General features: G+C 37.1%; 1 protein-coding gene and 1 long non-coding RNA gene across 2 annotated transcripts in view; both read right to left on the minus strand.

Moving 5' to 3' along the window:
• Faf1 (Fas associated factor 1) overlaps nucleotides 1-20,174 on the minus strand; it is a 296,655-nt gene that overhangs the window by 152,924 nt on the left and 123,557 nt on the right. Inside the window, exon 8 of the mRNA XM_048351276.1 lies at nucleotides 2,369-2,455. Coding sequence (XP_048207233.1) covers nucleotides 2,369-2,455 — 87 coding nt within the window. The remainder of the gene's footprint in view (nucleotides 1-2,368; nucleotides 2,456-20,174) is intronic.
• Nucleotides 151-1,368, minus strand: LOC125355140. The gene is made up of 3 exons (XR_007211600.1): nucleotides 1,324-1,368; nucleotides 923-1,081; nucleotides 151-475 (listed from the first exon to the last, which is right to left on the minus strand). It is a non-coding gene; the product is annotated as an uncharacterized LOC125355140 (long non-coding RNA).

A 20,174-nucleotide genomic window follows, 5' to 3' on the forward strand; every position in this document is an offset into this window, starting at 1 on the left:
ATGTTCATTGCTGCACTATTCACAAAGGGCAGCAGTGGTACTCACTAGTCACTACATGGAAAATCAAGTACACAACTTGTGGGTGGGGACAGTCAGGGAAAAACTGGGAGGGGAGAGGGGTGACATTGTCCAAAAAGAAATGTACTCATTTCCTGACTTACGTAACTGTAACCCCTCTATGTCACTTTTATAATAACAATATTTTTTCAAAGAGGAAACTGCACCTGATAAGCCTGTTTCAGTGTGATATCTACACGTGTGGGTTCCAAACCATTTTTGCTCAAACTCAAACACTGGAGTATACTGAAGCCATTATACTCCCACATTTCTAGATCTTTTCCCTTATCCTATATCCTTCTCAAATTAGATAATTAGTCGTTTTAAACATTTTATTAAGGAAATCTTCAAGCATATAGTCCCAACAGAAGCATCACACAAATTCAACAATTACCAACAGATGGTTTTCATGGATTACCTCTTAGGCGATTAATTGGAGTTAAGAGCCTCATGGACTTTCCTGCCAAGGCAGGCTTGGAACCTCAACTTTAAATCTCAGCCTCCTGAGTAAATAAGATTATGGTCATGAGCCACCAGTGCACAGCACTGGGTTTTTGGTTTTGTTTTGTCAGTGGTGGGGCTTGAACTCAGGGCCTGAGCACTGTCCCTGAGCAGTTTTGTTTTTCTGGTGTTTGTTTGTTTTTTTTGTTGTTGTTGTTTTTGGTCAGTCCTGGGCCTTGGACTCAGGGCCTGAGCACTGTCCCTGGCTTCTTTTTGCTCAAGGTTAGCACTCTGCCACTTGAGCCACAGCGCCACTTCTGGCAGTTTTCTGTATATGTGGTGCTGGAGAATTGAACCCAGGGCTTCATGTATATGAGGCAAAGCACTCTTGCCACTAGGCCATATTCCCAGCCCCATGGATTACCTCTATCTTCACAATTTTACCCACCACCATCTGAAATTTTCATATATTTAAATTAGTCTATTTTTGCCTGGGGTCCTTGTTATCTTAATTACAATACTGACTTGCCTTTATTTAGTGTCTATTTTTTTCTAAAGCACTAGTGGAATATAGAAAATATAGCTGAAGGGGCTGGGAATATGGCCTAGTGGCAAGAGTGCTTGCCTCGTATACATGAGGCCCTGGGTTCGATTCCCCAGCACCACATATATAGAAAATGGCCAGAAGTGGCGCTGTGGCTCAAGTGGCAGAGTGCTAGCCTTGAGCAAAAAAGAAGCCAGGGACAGTGCTCAGGCCCTGAGTTCACGGCCTAGGACTGGCAAAAAAAAAAAAAAAAAAAAACAAGAAAAGAAAAGAAAATATACCTGAAAAAAATTATACGTAGGGCTGGGAATATGGTCTAGTGGCAAGAGTGCTTGCCTCATTCGTATACATAAAGCCCTGGGTTCAATTCCTCAGCACCACATATATAGAAAACAGACAGAAGTAAGCGCTGTGGCTCAAGTGGCAGACAGAGTACTAGCCTTCAGCAAAAAGAAGCCAGGGACAGTGCTCAGGCCCTGAGTTCAAGACCCAGGCTGGCAAAAAACAAATTATACGTAGCCAGGCAGCAGCCCAAGCAGGAAAGTCTATCAAACTCTTATCCCCAATTAAGCACCAAAAAGCTGAAAGTGAAGCTGTGACTCAAGTGGTAGAGAACTAGCATTGAGCAAAAAAGTTCAGGGACAACTCCTACGCCCTAAGTTCAAGACCCAGGATTGGCGCACACACGCACATGCACACACACACACACACACACACACACACACACACACACACACACATATTATGATGATTTGGCTGATTTTTAAATATCCATAATCAAAGATTTTTAAAACATTTTATTAGGAATATCTGAATATATTCTACTCATTAAGGACAATTTTAAGTCAAATCTATCAGCTTAATGTTCCTGACACTGACATCGAAACATTACTAACAAAATATTGGCCCTGGGTGCACCCTCAACCAATGCAAAGGGTTGGGACATGCACAAGCCACCAAGCAATCAAGTGCAAAGCCCAGCAGAGAAGATATGAGCAGAGCCCCAATAAAGAACTCCATTAAACTCCTTTGTAAGGCCCCTCTCAGAATTGAAAGCTTCACTACTTTATTTCATGGCTTTCTTCCTATTTTCAAATAAACTTAGCTTGGTTAATCTTTAAAAAAAAAGGGGGGGGGATGAGGTGTTTTGGTTTATATTCTATTATAAAGGTGAATTTAAATTATTACAACTTCTCATCTTTTCACATTATTAGACTTGAAGTATTCTTGCAATGGAATATTCTAAGTGTTTGACTCTGCTTGGTATTAAAGCTATTTAGACTGCAAGGGGCAAACAGAGATGAAAATTTAAAACTGAAAACTTACTGAGTCGTCTGTGGCAGAGGCTGGCCAACCCTCCCATAACTGATGTCGAACTGGTATACTTGTAAGGTCATATACATTTCTTTTTACCTACAAAAAAAGAAACAATGTAATTAGAATAGGGCTTCCAAATTAGCTACTAGAGTTTCAGTTAATTTATGTGACATACAATGTATTTCTTATTTTCTTATAGATTCAAAGCAAGAATTTGGAACTTAAAAAAATCTCAAGTCGGAGAAGTTTTGTAAAAGTAAAATTAAACCAAATTTTAAAAGATTTCAATGAAGGATAGATGAAATAATAGTTCAATAAAAATCCTTTCTTGTTTTCATGGCTACTAATTCTCAAGTCTCTTACACTTACAGTATTAGCTACTCAGGAGGCTAAGATCAGGAGGACTGTGAATTGTTGCCAGCCCAGGTAAAGGTCACAAGCATTCATCTCAGTAAATAAAAAGTTGAAAGTAGTGCCATACATCTGTCATCACAGTTTTGAAAAAAAGTAAATTGGAGGATCAAGGTTCAGTATGGTCCTGGGTAAAAAGTGAGACCCTATCTCAAAAATAACCAAAGCAAAAAGGGCTGGGGATTTTTGACCAAATTGTAAAACACCTGGCTACCAAGTATGAGGCACTGAGTTCAACCTTACCCAGAGTAAAACGAAAAAGAAAAAAAGAGAAAAAGAAGAGAGAAAGAAGAAAAATTGAGTACACAGTTCACTTATAAATAAAGATACAAATATGTTTATAATTTTAAAACTATAATGGTTCCAACAAAAATAAATACATTTCTAGCCCCCAAGTGTGAGAAGAAATAGTTTATGGTTGGGATGGGAAAGTTGTTTTTATATAAATATTTACTTACTAAAACAACATTGGCTATTTGTCATATCAAGCCAAATTAAAAACAGTTTGAACAGAGTATTTACTGCCACCAGAACTATCTTCTAATATAATATTTAAGTTCTTCATTACAGTATAGTACATGCTATTAAAGCTTTTTTTAAATACTCATTTTCTCCAAAGCAACACTGTACCTTTCACTTTAAAATACGAGGAAAAACATGATCAGACTAAGGTGTTGGAAGGCTAAACTTTGTTGTCCAGTAATTAAGTATCAAGTGTGGTGATGCACGTCTGTAATCACAGCTACTCAGAAGACTGAGGCTGGAGGATCCCAGGTTAGAGGCCAGTTATTGGGACCACATCACTGCATCTTTCCCCACCCCCCAAAAAAGTACTGGGGATGTACTTTAAATGACTGCTTGCTTAGCATATCCAAAGCCCTAGGTTCAATCACCAGTACTGAGTGCATGAATTAATATTATTCTTCATCCTTTTGTTCAGAATGGCAAACAAAAATTTAATTTTCATTTACAATAAAAATAAATTAACAATTTTAACAATGGATAGATCATCATCTTAACTAACTCTTCAAATTAGTTATGACATTATCACTCTACTCTAACAAATGGAGTTGAAACGTTCCATATATATAATAAGTTCTGCAGTTTGATTTCACTATGATTATTAACAAGAAGCATTGGTTGCGATTTTTTTAAATGCAGAAATCTTGTTGGGTGTTGGTGACTCACCCATGAAGCTAAGATCTGAGGATCATAGTTCAAACCCAGCCTAGGCAGAAAAGTCTGAGAGATGATCTCAAACTAATTAGAAATGTTACAGACTGGCTGTAGCTCAAGTGGTAGAGTACCAGAGCAAGTGGCCTTGATTTTAATCCCTGGAACCAAAGAAAGAAACACACATAGACATAGACATAGACATAGACATAGACACACACACACACACACACACACACACCCCAGAAACCTAATGTATCTTACTGTTTTATTACAGCATTTTGTTATCACATTACTCTTTATTATACATAAGCACATCTAAATTATCCTTCTATTGAAACACACACACACACACACACACACACACACACACACACACACGGGCAAGAAACCAAAACATGGAATTCAATCTATTTTTATCTTTAATGTATACCTGTGGGGGGAACAAAGACTTAGTAAACAAGATCTGAGGAACCTGGGATATGGCTTGATCCATTCAATTCAAAGAAAACAGCTTTTCTTCAGGAATTCTCATCACTGGTCAGTCTATCACACAATATTTTGTTTACAGTCCATCAAGTTCAGTCATTATCAATGCAACAATTTAACCAAATGTAACTGGGCTAGTAGTGGGTGGGAATGTGGCTTAGTGGTAGAGTGCTTGCCTAGCATTCATGCAGCCCTGGGTTCAATTCCGCAGTACCATATAAACAAAAATAATAATAATAATAATAAATAACAAATGAAACTGGGCTTAACTCAAGCTAGTCAAGACTATTCTGTCATGCTTAAATATTAGTGCTTTTAAGAAGAATGATTTAAACTGAACGCATTAATTTAAAAAAGGGGAAATAAAAGAGAAACAGAGTTGGCCTCAGGCAAGATTCAGTTCTTTTTAGGTCGTTTAGATATACCAAATAACAGCTATTTTGGGAAAGGGCAGGAAAACATATTAGAACAAGAACAAAGGTATCTCAGTATTAGTATATGATTACATAGAAAGATAAGTTTCAAATGGGATTCTTTAAATTCTACTTTAATTTCAAAATACAACAATATGGTATGAATTAAATAGTATTTTCTTTCATTAACTCTTCTGTAGCTGCACTGAACCAAATAACATTCCTTTGCTATTCTAAGCCTGAAAAGCATGTTCTGGCTACGGTGTTATGTTGGTATAAAGCACAATGCCAGACTGATGGGCTGAACAAAAGTGATCAAAGTTAGAATAATGTTAGCCACTGCACAAGTATTTGGCTTCATTGTTCTTCCTAGAATAACATCTGTTAAGCAACTTGTCATAGAATAAACTGGTTAATGCAGCCAGAACTTGGCTGCATCCAGAACAGAGTACCATATAAAGTATATTAAGCTAATGTTTGATTGCTCCAATGAAAAGGCTAAATTCACTTAATCTCATAGTAACATAAGATTAAGTTAAAAGAATTTTGTGTTATACTACAATCACTAAACAGTTTAAGTAAAAACAAGTTGTTGTTTTTTTCAAAAATAGTTTCATGTTTACCAATGCTTTAACCACAGATTTATTATTATACAAAACACAGTGACAACAACAAAAATAAGAGCAATGATTTTAGTAATAGAGATACAAAAATTCCATTATTTTTATTGGTGAGCATATTTAACTTAAATTTTGAATCACAATCTGCAGGTAAGAAAAAACCCAAAAGGTACACAAGGCAAAACTTAAAATGGTTAAAGTGTTCTAGGGAAACTCATTAATAAATACATCTGTGTATAAAATGATGCAGATAAAAGATACACAGGTCTCATTAAGAGGGAGGAAGGATAAGGAGAAGAAAAGAGGGGAAAAGGAGGAAGAGATGGGAAAAAGGAGGGAGAGGATGTGGAAAGAAAGGAGGGAGGCAATGGGGAAAAGGGACAAACTTAGAGGGGGAGAGATAAAGAGGGAGTGATTGATATAAGAGATTGGTGAACATCTGAAGTAGAAAGAACGAACACGAATGAACACGAACACACACACACACACACACACACACACACACACACACACAGAGCTGGGTTGTTGGTGCTGGCATGCCCAGCTGCCATTACTGTGCTGCTTCTGATGGAGTCTCATCTTTAGAGACCATGTTAAATTCCAGTTCAGGGCAGGTGGCACTTCACTGGGTGGGAACATTTCCTAAAGGTCTTTATGTCTTATACATTATTTGATCAACTTGGCTCAATATCATGTGAAAAAAATAAATTATATTAGCTTGAAAAGGCATAGCTTTAATAATTTGTTTCATTGTTACTTGGTTTTTATTGTTAAATAATAAAAATCTGCATGCTGTAATTAATGTAAAAAGCTAAGCAATGATTTTTTTTTTACTTCAAGTATATGGTAATTATGATGTTAAACAGCACTGGAAGAAAAACATTTTTTACTATACTAACATGTAATATAAAGGCATATTCATAAGAACTCATCTTCCACAAATTTTTCTTTTGATACATTTAAATTTTGAGCAAGTTTTGCTTTTATTAAAATTTCATCAGAATTTCTTAGAGAAATAATTCTCAGGAAAAGTAACTTTGCTGAAAGCTAAATTTTAAGGTGACCCTTAACTATTCAAACTGAAAAGAAGCTAAGGCTAGTAGATAATATTGCATTATAATAAAATTGTATTATAATAAAATCATTCTTTATGAGCTATATGTTGGGTCAAACTATGGGGAAAAAGCTCAAGAGAATTTAAAATGTTACCCATGGATTAGCTGAGTGAGAAAAGATTCTGAAAATAAAAAGAAAAATCATGAAGTCTGAACTGTTGTGGCATAAAAGAGAGGTAGAAAACTAGATTTCTAATCCTAATTCTGCATATCTATTGCTCTGTATAGATTGGTGGCGCTTTCCTAAAGTAAAACATGATCATATATGATTTTCAGAGTTCTAAAAGTAGTTCAACCTAGTTATAAGAAAGGAAGAACTAAATATATCCAAGACAAATGTATGAAAGAAAAGTAGAGTCAGTAAGACTTTAAAAAAAAAAAAGGAAAACTAAATAATTTCATGTAAGGATTAAAACTCATTTTAGGTAAACTTTTTCTTGGATGAAAAAAGTCTTGGTCCTTACTTTTATTTTGCTATTTTGAAAAGCTAATTAATGTTTTGCTCTCATGAAATTTCACTTAAAAATGAAACCCAAATAATGATTCCTTGAACCAAACATTACCAATGAGGTTATATTTTTGCCAGAATATTGTTTGTTACAGGTATAAAGTTTTATTAATTTATTTTTTTGTAATCTGGCTCATGATACTTCATACACGAAACATTTTAACATAGTTTAAAAAGAAAACTTATTGCCATGGGTTAGAAGACCAATTAATAAGATTTCCAGTTTCTAAATTTTCTTCATTAAGATACCAAGGCACATTATATCCTTTACAAAAAGTAACCTGAAACTACAACTACACACATCTACCTCATTATTTCCTATCATTATTACATTTTTTAAAAAATCGCTGGTCAAATTTTAAGTATATCAAACAATGAGCTCCATGAACTTCACACTACCTGTAATATTCTGGTTAAGAGTTTGCTAATTAACTGCATCGAACAAATAAGTATTTGTATGTGTGTGTGTTTAAATCAAATAAGGCATACAGAATGGACTTAGTTTCAGTTACCTAGCAATCACTAGTGTTCTGAAAGGCTTATGTAGTTAGAAAACCAATCACTTCTGAATCAGAATAGGTTTTGAACATATACTTCATATCTGATGCCATTTCTTTACCTCCTTTTTTAAACATATTGTACACACATTGTAGTTGCACATGGATTTGTTTTACTAAGATGCAAGTTAAACCCTCCTAAAAATCCTTCCTGAACAAAAAAATGCTTGAAACCGGATGGTGCAAGGGGAATAAGAAGGTGGCATCAGTAATCAAATGTTAATTAGCAAGCTTTTTTCCTCTTTCCCCCAGGGCTAGCCTGTGTTGGAGAATTCAAATCAGAAATCAATGCTCCAGTGTTTAACTATTACTCCTTCTCATTAACCATTTAAAAGACTGGGCAATTTTCTCCTCATAAAAACAGTAACTCAAGACATTTCTTTTTCTCAAATACTATTTCTTCCAGAAAAACAATGAAAATGTGATGTTTCAAGAAAACTATAAATTTGAAGTTGCTTTCAGTCAGGGTTTGAATTAGTTGTATTCTGCATTTTAAGAACATCTTTGGCAGTACTGAATTCTTTATTTAAACAACATTAACTTAGTTTTGCTTTGTTCCACACTTTAAAATGTTTCACTTACCTATACAGAAATTCAACAATTGGCAACTTAAGAGACTGATAGAATGATGATGCTAAAGCAAATCAGATACAGAATCTAGTTTAGATGCATGTGTTACAAATAGACTAGCCACTGTGAAATAAAAACAGCACATTTAACATTTTAATTAGAAACATGGTTACAACCTTAATTTTTCTACAATATGTGTTTGGTATGGTTTCATAGTGTTCGATCATATTTGAAGAGACAGAACTAGCAATAGTGTATTTATTCCTCCAGTAAAAAAAAAAAAAATCTTGATTTTAAAATAAAAAGCAATTCCTAACATACTAAGAAAACATTAAACAGTGTTGATAAAATTTTCACAAATTACAGAGGCTAAATTTCAAGGCTTTTCTTTTTCTTTTTTCTTAAAAAAAAAGGTTTTAGAAAATTGTCAAATTGCAAAAGGTGAAATTACAATTTTAAAAACGGTCAATGATTTAGCTACAACAGTGGTCTTAAGGTGAGGTGCATGAACCAGCACTATCAGTACAAGCTAGAAACTGTTATAAATACACATTCTGGACCTGGCTATACTTAGTGTGCTGAACATTCAATGACCTAGAAAGCTGTATTGTAACCAGCCCTCCATGTGATTCTTACCAATTCTGAAGTTTAAGGAGCACTGTTCTCAGACATGCAAACGAATATCAGCTCTTCGAAAGAGCCATGTCTCTTTAGCTAACTGATTCTAAAATTCTTTGAACTCTTTAAGATGACAATTCCTTTTGAAAATGAATATAATCAATTATTTCTTATATAAATTCTATAAATAGTATAATTTTGTTTGGACAATAATCTTAATTGAAGTTTCTAGTAATTGAAAACTTGCATTAATCTTTAGTTTTTCTATCTCAAACTTAAGCCAATTGCTTTCTGGACATGAAAGAAATATGGAAATTTTATTAGAACATTAGACACTAAAGTGATCTATTGGCCACAATAAATAAATTTGGAAGATATCTGTGCCTATAAGCTCAATTGAAGAAAAAGCCAAAACAATGGACTACTATTAATGAGCCACCTAAAAGACTATAAAATTTTACTTACTCACTTATTTATCTATCCACTCATTCATTTTAAAAAAAATTTACTTTTCAGTTCTAGGGAATGCGCGCAGGCCCTCAAGCTTGTTGGAACAGCTTACTACCTTTGAGAGCAACATTCCAATTCCATTCATTCACTTTTTTTTTTTTTGGAGGGGGGGGTGAGCCTGGAGATGCTGTTCCTGAGCTTTTGAAGCTAGTGCTCCACTACCACCTGAGCCACAGCTCTACTTCTGGTTTTTGGCCGGCTAGTTAAGTGAAGGTAAGAGTTTAATAGACTTTCCTGCCTGGGCTGGCATCAAACTTCTATCCTTAGATTTCAAGCTCCTGAGTAGCTAGGATTACAGGTGTGAGCCACTGGTACCCAACTGGTAAAGAATATCTGAAACACAACACAAAGGAAAAAGTCTATCTTGGTCAAGAATAATAAAAGTTTAATTCAAGCTCAGTAAAGACCTTATTTTAACATCCCTTCATATTTTACAAAAATAGCAAGGAAACAAAGTTTTCTTATTGATTAGTCATATGGAAGCATTTTTTTCTGTGTACAGTGAATAAAACAGCAGTCACCCAGTAAATCCTAATAAATAGCTCCAATTAAAATCAAATAAACTCCTAGGCATCATTGGCTCACACCTGTAATCCTATCTACTCAGGAGGCTGTGATCTAAGGATCTGTCAGCCAGAGCAGTAAAGTCCATGAGATTTTTATTTCCAAGTAACCATCAAAAAGCTGCAAGTGGAGCTATGGCTCAAGTGGTAAAGCACTAGCCTTAGCAAAAAAAAAAAAAAAAAGCTCAAGGACAACATCTACAACCTGAGTTCAAGCCCCAGGACCAGGGGAAAAAAAGTAAAATAAACTAAAGACTCAGTAATTCCAGGAAGAAGAACACTAATTAAGTCTAAAGTAAAACCTACAAATATTATAAGAGCATTTTAAGAGTTTTACTTTAATCAACGTTTATTTTAGAAACTTCAATTTTAAATATAAAGATTGATCACATATAGACTGAAGATATGGTTCAGTGGTAGAACATATGATTTTAGCACGAACAAGGTCCTGAGTTAGACCTCTAGAAACAACAGAAAGAAAAAAAATATTCACATAAACTAAGAAATGGCAGTGAGCTTGATTGCGGCTGGCACTTTAACCAGCTAGGTCTCTAAGTTGGTTTTTTTGCTGATTATTTTGGAGATTAAGTCTCTTGGAATTTTCTACCCAAGATGGTGAATTTCAAACCTTGATCCTCCAGCTCTCAGTGTCCTGAGTAGAATTATAGACCATGAGCTACCACTGCACAACTAAAATGTTTTAATTTCTAAATGAATTTTAGCAGGTAAAAATCTCATACATACCCGAAGTTAATCTTAAGGACATAATCATACATATAACCAAATATTTAGCTACAAGAATATTCATTGCTGAGCTGGGAATGTGGCTTAGTGGTAGAGAGCTTGCCTAGCATGTACGAAGCCCTGGACTCGATTCCTCAGTACCACATAAACAGAAAAGACTGGAAGTGGTGCTGTGGCTCAAGTGGTAGAATGCTAGCCTTGAGCAAAAGAAGCTCAGGGGACAGTGCCCAGGCCCTGAGTTCGAGCCCCAAGACTGGCCCCCCAAAAAAGAATATTCATTGCAACCTTGATTATCACCACACATACAGAAAACTGGCCCAAAATCACATAGTAAGATATTTAGGTAAATGAATGAAATACCATGCAGCTATTAAAATAACATCAAACCAGAAAGTACAGGCCAGTTCTGAAGTTACACTGGAAACACTGCCGCTTCTCTTTACACAGTCTCTGATTGTTTTGTTCAGGTTAGCAGAATTGAGTAAATGCAAGAGTCCTGAGGCCTGAAATGCCTAAAACATTATCTGTCCCTCTATAGAAATTTGTGTTAACACTTAATATAGAAGAATATTTAGTAACTTTAAAAGTCATTGCATGAAAGTGGCACTGTGGCTCAAGTGGTAGAGTGCTAGCCTTGAGCAAAAAGAAGCCAGGAACAGTGCTCAGGCCCTGAGTTCAAGCCCCATGACTGACAAAAAACAAAAATCATTGCATGATATTAAAGAAAAACCTAAGTTCATTGCATGATATTACAGAAAAACCTAAAGAAAAACCTAAATCTGGTGATAAAGCTTAGGGGTAGTGTTCCCTGCTGTCCATGAAGCCATGGATTTAATCCCTATATCACAAAGGCAAAAAAGAAAAAGTTACAAAATAATGTATATTTTATTGAAGTTATATTCATATACATATGGATATACAGACATAATTGTACATATTATGTGCATACATACACAGAAGATAAGAAAGATAAACAACTAATGTTAAAATAATATACTCCTATATATCACAGGATAATGACTCATTTTAATTTTTGTGTAATCTATCTTTACTAAATTTCTAATAGTTCTGTAATGAGGTGATTTTAATTTTTTGTTCTTATTCAAAGTAAAGAAATGCACTTGAATCAGGAATTGGGTTTTCATTTCAGCTGAGCCACTAATTATCTGAGTAATGCCAAGTAAGAGAAAGAGAAGCAAAAAGAAAGGCAAAAGATAACTGAACATATATTGAACATTTTTCATAAACCAGATTCTAGGTTTTTGTTAACATATCTTCCCATAATATTTTAAATGCTTTATTTTCACTTTACAAATACAGAAACTAAGACTCAGATATAATAAATAGTTATCGAGTCTATTCCAATTAGTAAATGATGAGGTAATTTAATTTAGGGCTACAAAACTAAGGTTCAGATTCTTTCATGACTATAACACCTCTTCACCCTTATTTATTTTCTGTAAAATAGATTATCTTCAAAATTCAAAAAGTATGGGTCATGAAAGTAGTGATCTTTTTATGCACTGCACCAGGCAAAGAAGAGTAGATGCAGGCTGTCAACTTTGAATTCTTAAATGCTATATAGGAAGCACAACTGCCAGGCCACACAGCAACTTGTTATTGTCCTTCAGAGTAAGATAACAGTTCCGGGAAAGATATAGCAAGGTTAAAAAATACATTTGGGGGCTGGGAATGTGGCTTAGCAGTAGAATGCTTGCCTAGCATACATGAAGCCCTGGGAATGCTTGCCTAGCATGCACGAAGCACTGGGTTTGATTCCTCAACACCACATAAACAGAAAAGGCCCAAATGACAGAGTGCTAGCCTTGAGCAAACAGGGACAGTGCTCAGGCCCTGAGTTCAAAGCCCCAGGACTGTTTTCAAAGCCCAAGGAAACTATTTTCCTTAAGGAAAACAAGACAAGGTAAAAGGAGAAGAGCATAAGGACAGTAAGTAACCTTTATCATGTAAAGGTCAGCAAAAGTATTTCCTCTTAGAAACTTTGGCAGTCTCTTCGAGTCTCTCACACCATTGCTAATGTAAGGGTTTGGGCTGGAATAGAATATGAAGACATTTACACTATCAGACTGCTACTTTTACTTAACCAATACACAGTAAAGCAAATCTGTCCTATCTTGTTATTTCCAATTTTCCTTCTCTCTAGAGTTAGACACTGGGCTAGGAATGTGGCTTAGCAGTAGAGTGCTTGCCTAGCATGCATGAAGCCCTGGGTTCAATTCCTCAGCACCACAAAAACAGAAAAGCCAGAAGTGATGCTGTGGCTCAAGTGGTAGAATTCTAGCCTTGAGCAAAAAGAATCCAAGGACAGTGTTCAGTCCCTCCTGAGTTCAAGCACCAGGAGTGGCAAAAAAAAAAAAAAAAAGTTAGACACTCTTGCCAACTCCTCTCCATGCTTTTGAGTTGGTCAAGTGAAATTCTTGTTATAAACAGTTGTGCTTTATTTACAGCCTCTAAAAGTTCTAAAATAAAACTACCTCTTTCTTATTAAATGTCTTTAATCTACTCTGTTGATTTTTTTTTGTACAGAACTACAATTCTTTAGGGTTTTATATGAGGTAAAACACACGTATGCATCTGTACATATACAAATTAAGCTACTAACCATAATTGCCATTCATTTGATTAATGCCTAAGTCAGAAAGATAGCATACTTTTAAACATCCTTAATCTATTTCTTTTTTGTCTAATTTTTTAAAAATCACCTGAACAGCATATATAAAAAAAATTAATGCTGACATTTTTTTCACAAAGAATCACCTTTATAGACTACATATTCTTCACTACTTTGGCAGCACCTAAATGATGCTCAAACATTATACTTATGCTTGCTTTGCTGCTTTCTGCTGCTCATCCAGGCCTTTGCTTTCTCTGCGATGTGAAAAAAAGTGGTGGGAACCATGAGCAATGGAACCTCAGTCTATAATCAGGTTTCTCATAATTTTATCTATTCTTGTTAACAAAAAAATGCAAAAAACAAAGAACACAAAGGGACTTAGTGTTGGGGTCTGCCATGAATACTAAAGTGGCCTGGGGGTGTGGCTCATCAAGTGAAAATAAACCATTCAAGTCATCCACATCAAGAACAAAGTTTGGGAACAACCAAGCCAGTGTTTTCATTTGGGGCCCTGGAGTCAGGAGAGTTACATTTCCCTTCACTCTGCCTAACTAAGGAACCAGAGACAACTTATTGAAACTTTCCTTTAGGAAATAAAGTTCCTCCAAGGAACACGCCTAAGAGATACTTAAATGTGTACTTTGCCAATTTCTTTTAAGTTGTAACTTGTCACTTGCCAAGATCAGACTTCAGCATTACTCTAAGAGATACATGGATGGGAGGACTAAGTGGTCACGTTAAGCAGCTGCCTCAGCTGAGAACACAGCTAGAAGAGGCAAAGCACCAAAATGACACACCTGCTTAACTTTAGGCAAGTGAGATAAGAGTTGGAAACTGGATCCAAATGACAATTTAACTCTTACCAAGTGAATTGACAATATGGACAAAAGTCTAATACTATATACCAAACCCTAAAGAAGCTCCATAAAATTGGCTTTTACTAAGGCTATTAAAATCCCAGCCCAAGGATTTCACTCTTAAGGCTGGCTAAAAAGCAGACACAGCTTATTTAGGAAGAAAATACCAAGACTATCACAGAGTTCATATTTAATATGTTCTTAGGATAAGAAAAAAAATTAACCATATGATTCATTAAATAAGCAGACCTAAATACACTGCTTAAAGTCTGTTAAAAAATTACTCCTATTTATTCATTAACAAAGCTATTCCTTAGCTCATCCCTGCCATAACCTGCTCTATTCAAAACCATATGGGAAAGGACATTTAAAAACCGCCACAAACTATGGACTTCTGGTATTAGTGCAACACAGAGCATACCCCTATTCATTATTCTACCTCCCTTGTTTAATCTATCATTAAGATTCAGTGACCCTACACTAAATTTAAAGCAGATCCTTCCTTCCTCCCATGCCTAAATTCACATACTTGTCTAGTTGGGGATGCCCTCAAGTATTAACAACTCTACGGGGTTTCTCTAATCTCAGCTCTGAACTATGTCATGCTATAGAACCAAGAAATTGCTGTTTTACATCTCTAACTATGGCGGCTTCAATAAAAAAGGACCATATAATTTACTTAATAAGATAAAGGAAGAAGAATCAAGACTTAGTATTTTTTCACTGTACATGGTAAAAGAAGTACAAGAAGACAGTGTCATATGCTGGGTTGTCTTAAAAAGGCATAGAGGCATTAAACTATATTCATCACAGCACTTAAAGTTATAAATAATTGTCAGATGTTCTCTAGCTTAATAAATGGGGGATGAGAAAAAAATCGTTGATTTAAACACATAGTTGGTAATCATGTTGGGAAAATGAGACTTCAATAAGAAAAAGTATTATAAAGACAAATGCCATTTCTTTTTTCTTTGTGTATGTGTGTGTGTCTGTGTGTGCCAGTCATGCCGCTTGAACTCATAGCCTAGGCACTGTCTTTGAGCTTTTTTAAAGTTTGTTTGTTCAAGGCTAGCATTCTGTCACTTGAGCCATATATCTACTTCTGGCTTTTTGATAGTTTACTGGAGATAGGAGTCTTAAGAACTTTCCTGCAGGGACTGGCTTAGAATAGTGATACTCAATCACAAGAGCCCAATAGCTATACCCTTATGAACATATAAGGTGATGCTAAGTGAAATGAACTCCATGTTATGGAAACGAGTGTGATATTACTGTTGTAATTACTCTCAACATGTCATGTGAAACAGTAGCTTTTGTTGTTGTTGATGATGATCCTCTTGTATCCCCTTCCTGTGGTTGTCCCACGCTATCACTGTATCTCATCTGAGTACCCTGGATACTGTATATACTGGTATTAGAACTAGGGAAGAAAGAGAATATCAAAATCAAAGAGATAAAGGATAAAAAGACAAATGACTCCAAAAACAATACTTACAAAACCATTTGATGTAAACCAACTGAACAACTCATGGGGGGAGAAGAAAAGGGGGGGGAATGAAAGAGGAGGTAACAAATTGTACAAGAAATGTACCCACTGCCTTACGTATGAAACTGTAACTCCTCTGTACATCACTTTGATAATGAGTAATTATTTTAATGCACTATACACATAAATGGGCATGTTAAATTATAAGCCCCCGTGAAACCATCTGACTATTAAACTATGAAGTTTTTTGAAAAAAAAAAAAAAGTGATCCTCAGATGTCAGCTATCTGAGCAACCAGCACCATTTCCACTTTCAATTCTAAGGAGGAGGGAGGAGGAAGGAGAGAGGGAAGAGGGAGGAGGGAGGAAGGAGAGAGGGAAGAGGGAGGAGGGAGGAAGGAGAGAGGGAAGAGGGAAGAGGGAAGAGGGAGGAGGAGGAGGAGGAGGAGGAGGAGGAGGAGGAGGAGGAGGAGGAGGAGGAGGAGGAGGAGGAGGAGGAGGAGGAGGAGGAGGAGGAGGAGGAGGAGGAGGAGGAGGAGGAGGAGGAGGAGGAGGAGGAGGAGGAGGAGGAGGAGGAGGAGGAGGAGGAGGAGGAGGAGGAGGAGGAGGAGGAGGAGGAGGAGGAGGAGGAGGAGGAGGAGGAGGAGGAGGAGGAGGAGGAGGAGGAGGAGGAGGAGGAGGAGGAGGAGGAGGAGGAGGAGGAGGAGGAGGAGGAGGAGGAGGAGGAGGAGGAGGAGGAGGAGGAGGAGGAGGAGGAGGAGGAGGAGGAGGAGGAGGAGGAGGAGGAGGAGGAGGAGGAGGAGGAGGAGGAGGAGGAGGAGGAGGAGGAGGAGGAGGAGGAGGAGGAGGAGGAGGAGGAGGAGGAGGAGGAGGAGGAGGAGGAGGAGGAGGAGGAGGAGGAGGAGGAGGAGGAGGAGGAGGAGGAGGAGGAGGAGGAGGAGGAGGAGGAGGAGGAGGAGGAGGAGGAGGAGGAGGAGGAGGAGGAGGAGGAGGAGGAGGAGGAGGAGGAGGAGGAGGAGGAGGAGGAGGAGGAGGAGGAGGAGGAGGAGGAGGAGGAGGAGGAGGAGGAGGAGGAGGAGGAGGAGGAGGAGGAGGAGGAGGAGGAGGAGGAGGAGGAGGAGGAGGAGGAGGAGGAGGAGGAGGAGGAGGAGGAGGAGGAGGAGGAGGAGGAGGAGGAGGAGGAGGAGGAGGAGGAGGAGGAGGAGGAGGAGGAGGAGGAGGAGGAGGAGGAGGAGGAGGAGGAGGAGGAGGAGGAGGAGGAGGAGGAGGAGGAGGAGGAGGAGGAGGAGGAGGAGGAGGAGGAGGAGGAGGAGGAGGAGGAGGAGGAGGAGGAGGAGGAGGAGGAGGAGGAGGAGGAGGAGGAGGAGGAGGAGGAGGAGGAGGAGGAGGAGGAGGAGGAGGAGGAGGAGGAGGAGGAGGAGGAGGAGGAGGAGGAGGAGGAGGAGGAGGAGGAGGAGGAGGAGGAGGAGGAGGAGGAGGAGGAGGAGGAGGAGGAGGAGGAGGAGGAGGAGGAGGAGGAGGAGGAGGAGGAGGAGGAGGAGGAGGAGGAGGAGGGGAGGAGGAGGGAGGAAAGGCAGGCTCCAGTAGCTCACAGCTGTAATCCTAGCTACTCAGGAGGCTAAGATCTGAGGACTGAGATTTGAAGCCAGGCATTATCTTAAACAAAAAAAAAGCTCAGGGGGCTGGGAATATGGCCTAGTGGCAAGAGTGCTTGCCTTGTATACATGAAGCCCTGGGTTTGAAAACAGCCAGAAGTGGTGGTGCTGTGGTTCAAGTGGCAGGGTGCTACTTTGAGTAAAAAGAAGCCAGGGACAGTGCTCAGGCCCTGAGTTCAAGCCCCAGGACTGGCATTAAAAAAAAAGAAGAAGAAAATAAAAGCTCAGGGACAGTGTGCACAACCTCAGTTCAAGCCCCAGGACTAGCACAACAAACAACTAGCAAAAACACAAAACAAAAACTCTCTAAAGACAATGTGGCAACCTAAAGGGTAGGTAGTTATATACCAGAGCTAACAGCACTTTCTATAATGAGAGGAATGTTTTATTTGTGCTGTCCAGTGGAGTAGACACAAGACACACAACATGGCTACTGAGCACTCAAAAAGGAGCTCAACTGACTGGGAGAAATACAACTTTTTTTTTTATTTATTTAAATTGCCACTCATGGCAATGTTAACTAGCCAGTTAACTACATGTTAAAATTACTTGCAAAGGTAGCGAATACAGGACAACATAAAAAAAATACTTTCTAAAACTGCACACTAATATGCTTTGCCTCATTCTTCTTTTACTGTCCTTGAAATATAAAGGTGGAAATATCACAGCTAAATTACTTTTTCATACTTGTAGTTTTATTAAAAAGTACTTTTTAAGATTCCTGAGAACTATCAATAGGATAGATGTAAATGGTAACTTCAAAAAAAGTCAATAATGGACTATATCATAATCATTAGTTGAGATAGCATAAGATTCTAAAGTTTGATGTACATAAATGTCAATTTAATCTACTCCTTAACTCATTCATTTAATCTATTCCGTCTATCCATTCATTCATTAATTTACAAAGTCATTGCAGTGATTCAGGTTACTATAACTGATAATGATGTGTTCTTGGCAGTTTTTGTTTTTATTTTCATTGAACAGTGATGATTCAAAATTGATTCCTTTTAGAAGGGGAGGGAGGTCAGGACCCTTAAAGCATTCATGTTAGATGAAGAGCCAAGACAGAAAGGTGTAATACGTACTAGAATCATTGATACTCACATACTAGAATCATTGATACTCAAATTCAATCCCTTATTGATTGAACAAGTATCACCTATCTGTCTACAGTATGTAGCAAAGAAAGTACTACTAGGTGGACAAGAAGTTTTAGAAAAAAAATCTTTACAATTCATTTAGGAATTTAATATTAGTGAGAAAATATGTAAATAGTCATTTACAATATAAATACACATGTTACAGGATTTGATTAAAGGTTTACAAAATCACTAAGTAATTTTTAAAATAAAGATGGAAAAATTTAGATGAGACCAGAGAAGATATTTAGGAATAATTATAATTTAGCTTCCTTACAAATAAAGGTCATCTCTTCATTAATCTTAAAAACTGACAGCCACATAAATGAAGAAGACATTTAAACATTTATTAAACAAAATATATAATGCAATGCTCACACAGTGATAGAAGAATTTCCCAAAGGACTTCTAGACTAAAAAACCTGTTTTAGGTTTAGCAAGTAAGTACATTCGCTTAAATGCTAACAATTCATGAGCATTCATCCAGTTGCCCAGTTAGCAAATACACAAGAGTGCCTAATATGAGGAACGTATTGTTTTTCAGAGATAACTGAAACAGACAAAGTACCTACTTTCATGGAATTTATATTCAGAAGATAAGACAATATAAGTAATATACAAATCTAACTCAAAAGATACATGCAATGCAGGATGATAATTGATTCGTTTTAGTTGTTCTGTTAGATGGGCTGAAACATTAATAAAGGTATACATGTCCAAGAAATAGCATTCTAGGTAGAAAAAAACATGAAATACAAAGTTACACCAGGTACTTTAGATATATGTGTGTATTCGCTAATGATTACCATCAAGTTCAATGCAGCTCTTCTTTTTTTTTTTTTTTTTTACAGAATAAATTGAAGGCCCACATCTCTTAGTAGTAGAAGCAGGATCCAAAAGGAAATTCTGAGGCATTTTCTGTTTTATTATATCATGACAGGTCTCTAAAAGCTAAAGCTATAAAGTTGGTTCTTTATCTGTAGATCATCCATCCTCCTGCCCCCTATCATCCTGCAAACATACTCTCTGCCAATATTATCTACACTGTTGACTAGCTTGGCAAACTCTTCCATTATAGATTTGGAGTACACTTTAGTTCAATGAGACTAAATAATCATAAATCCCAAACTATTGTCAAGTACAAATTAATAAAGTTTACTATAGTGATAGCTAACTCAAAGGGATCTTTCAGATTCTGATCAAAGATATCTTGTCTTCAAACACAGTTGGGTGTTGTTTGTATGTTTTTGCTCAAGTGAATAGATATTGTCATGCATTCCAAAATAAATGGAGAGTGCATTTGATCATATTTTATTTTTGTCATGTTTCACTGCATTATGCCAGTACTAAATAAATTCAAAGATGTCTATTGAAAATTGTGGCAGCCTGGCAATTACATCCAATGAAAGCCAGTTATTCATAGCATCATTCTCTGACACCTCAACATTTACTAGTCATTCTTTATGATTTATATTGAAAAAAATAAAGATGATAGAAATAGATGTTGCTAATGTAGAGCTACACAGAAATTGACCTCTATCACCTTGTGTATTTTAAGGTAAAACTTGTAAAAGCCAAGTGCCAATGGTTCATGCTGGTAATTTTAGTTACTCGAGAGGCTGAGATCTGAAAAGCATGGTTCAAAGCCACCCTAGGCAGGAAAATTCATGAGACACTTATCTCTAATTATCCACCAAAAAGCTGGAAGTGAAGCTGTGTGGTAGAAAATTAACCATAAGCAAAAAAGCTC

The sequence above is a fragment of the Perognathus longimembris genome, chromosome 7, assembly GCF_023159225.1.
Source record: "Perognathus longimembris pacificus isolate PPM17 chromosome 7, ASM2315922v1, whole genome shotgun sequence".
Lineage (NCBI taxonomy): Eukaryota > Metazoa > Chordata > Mammalia > Rodentia > Heteromyidae > Perognathus > Perognathus longimembris.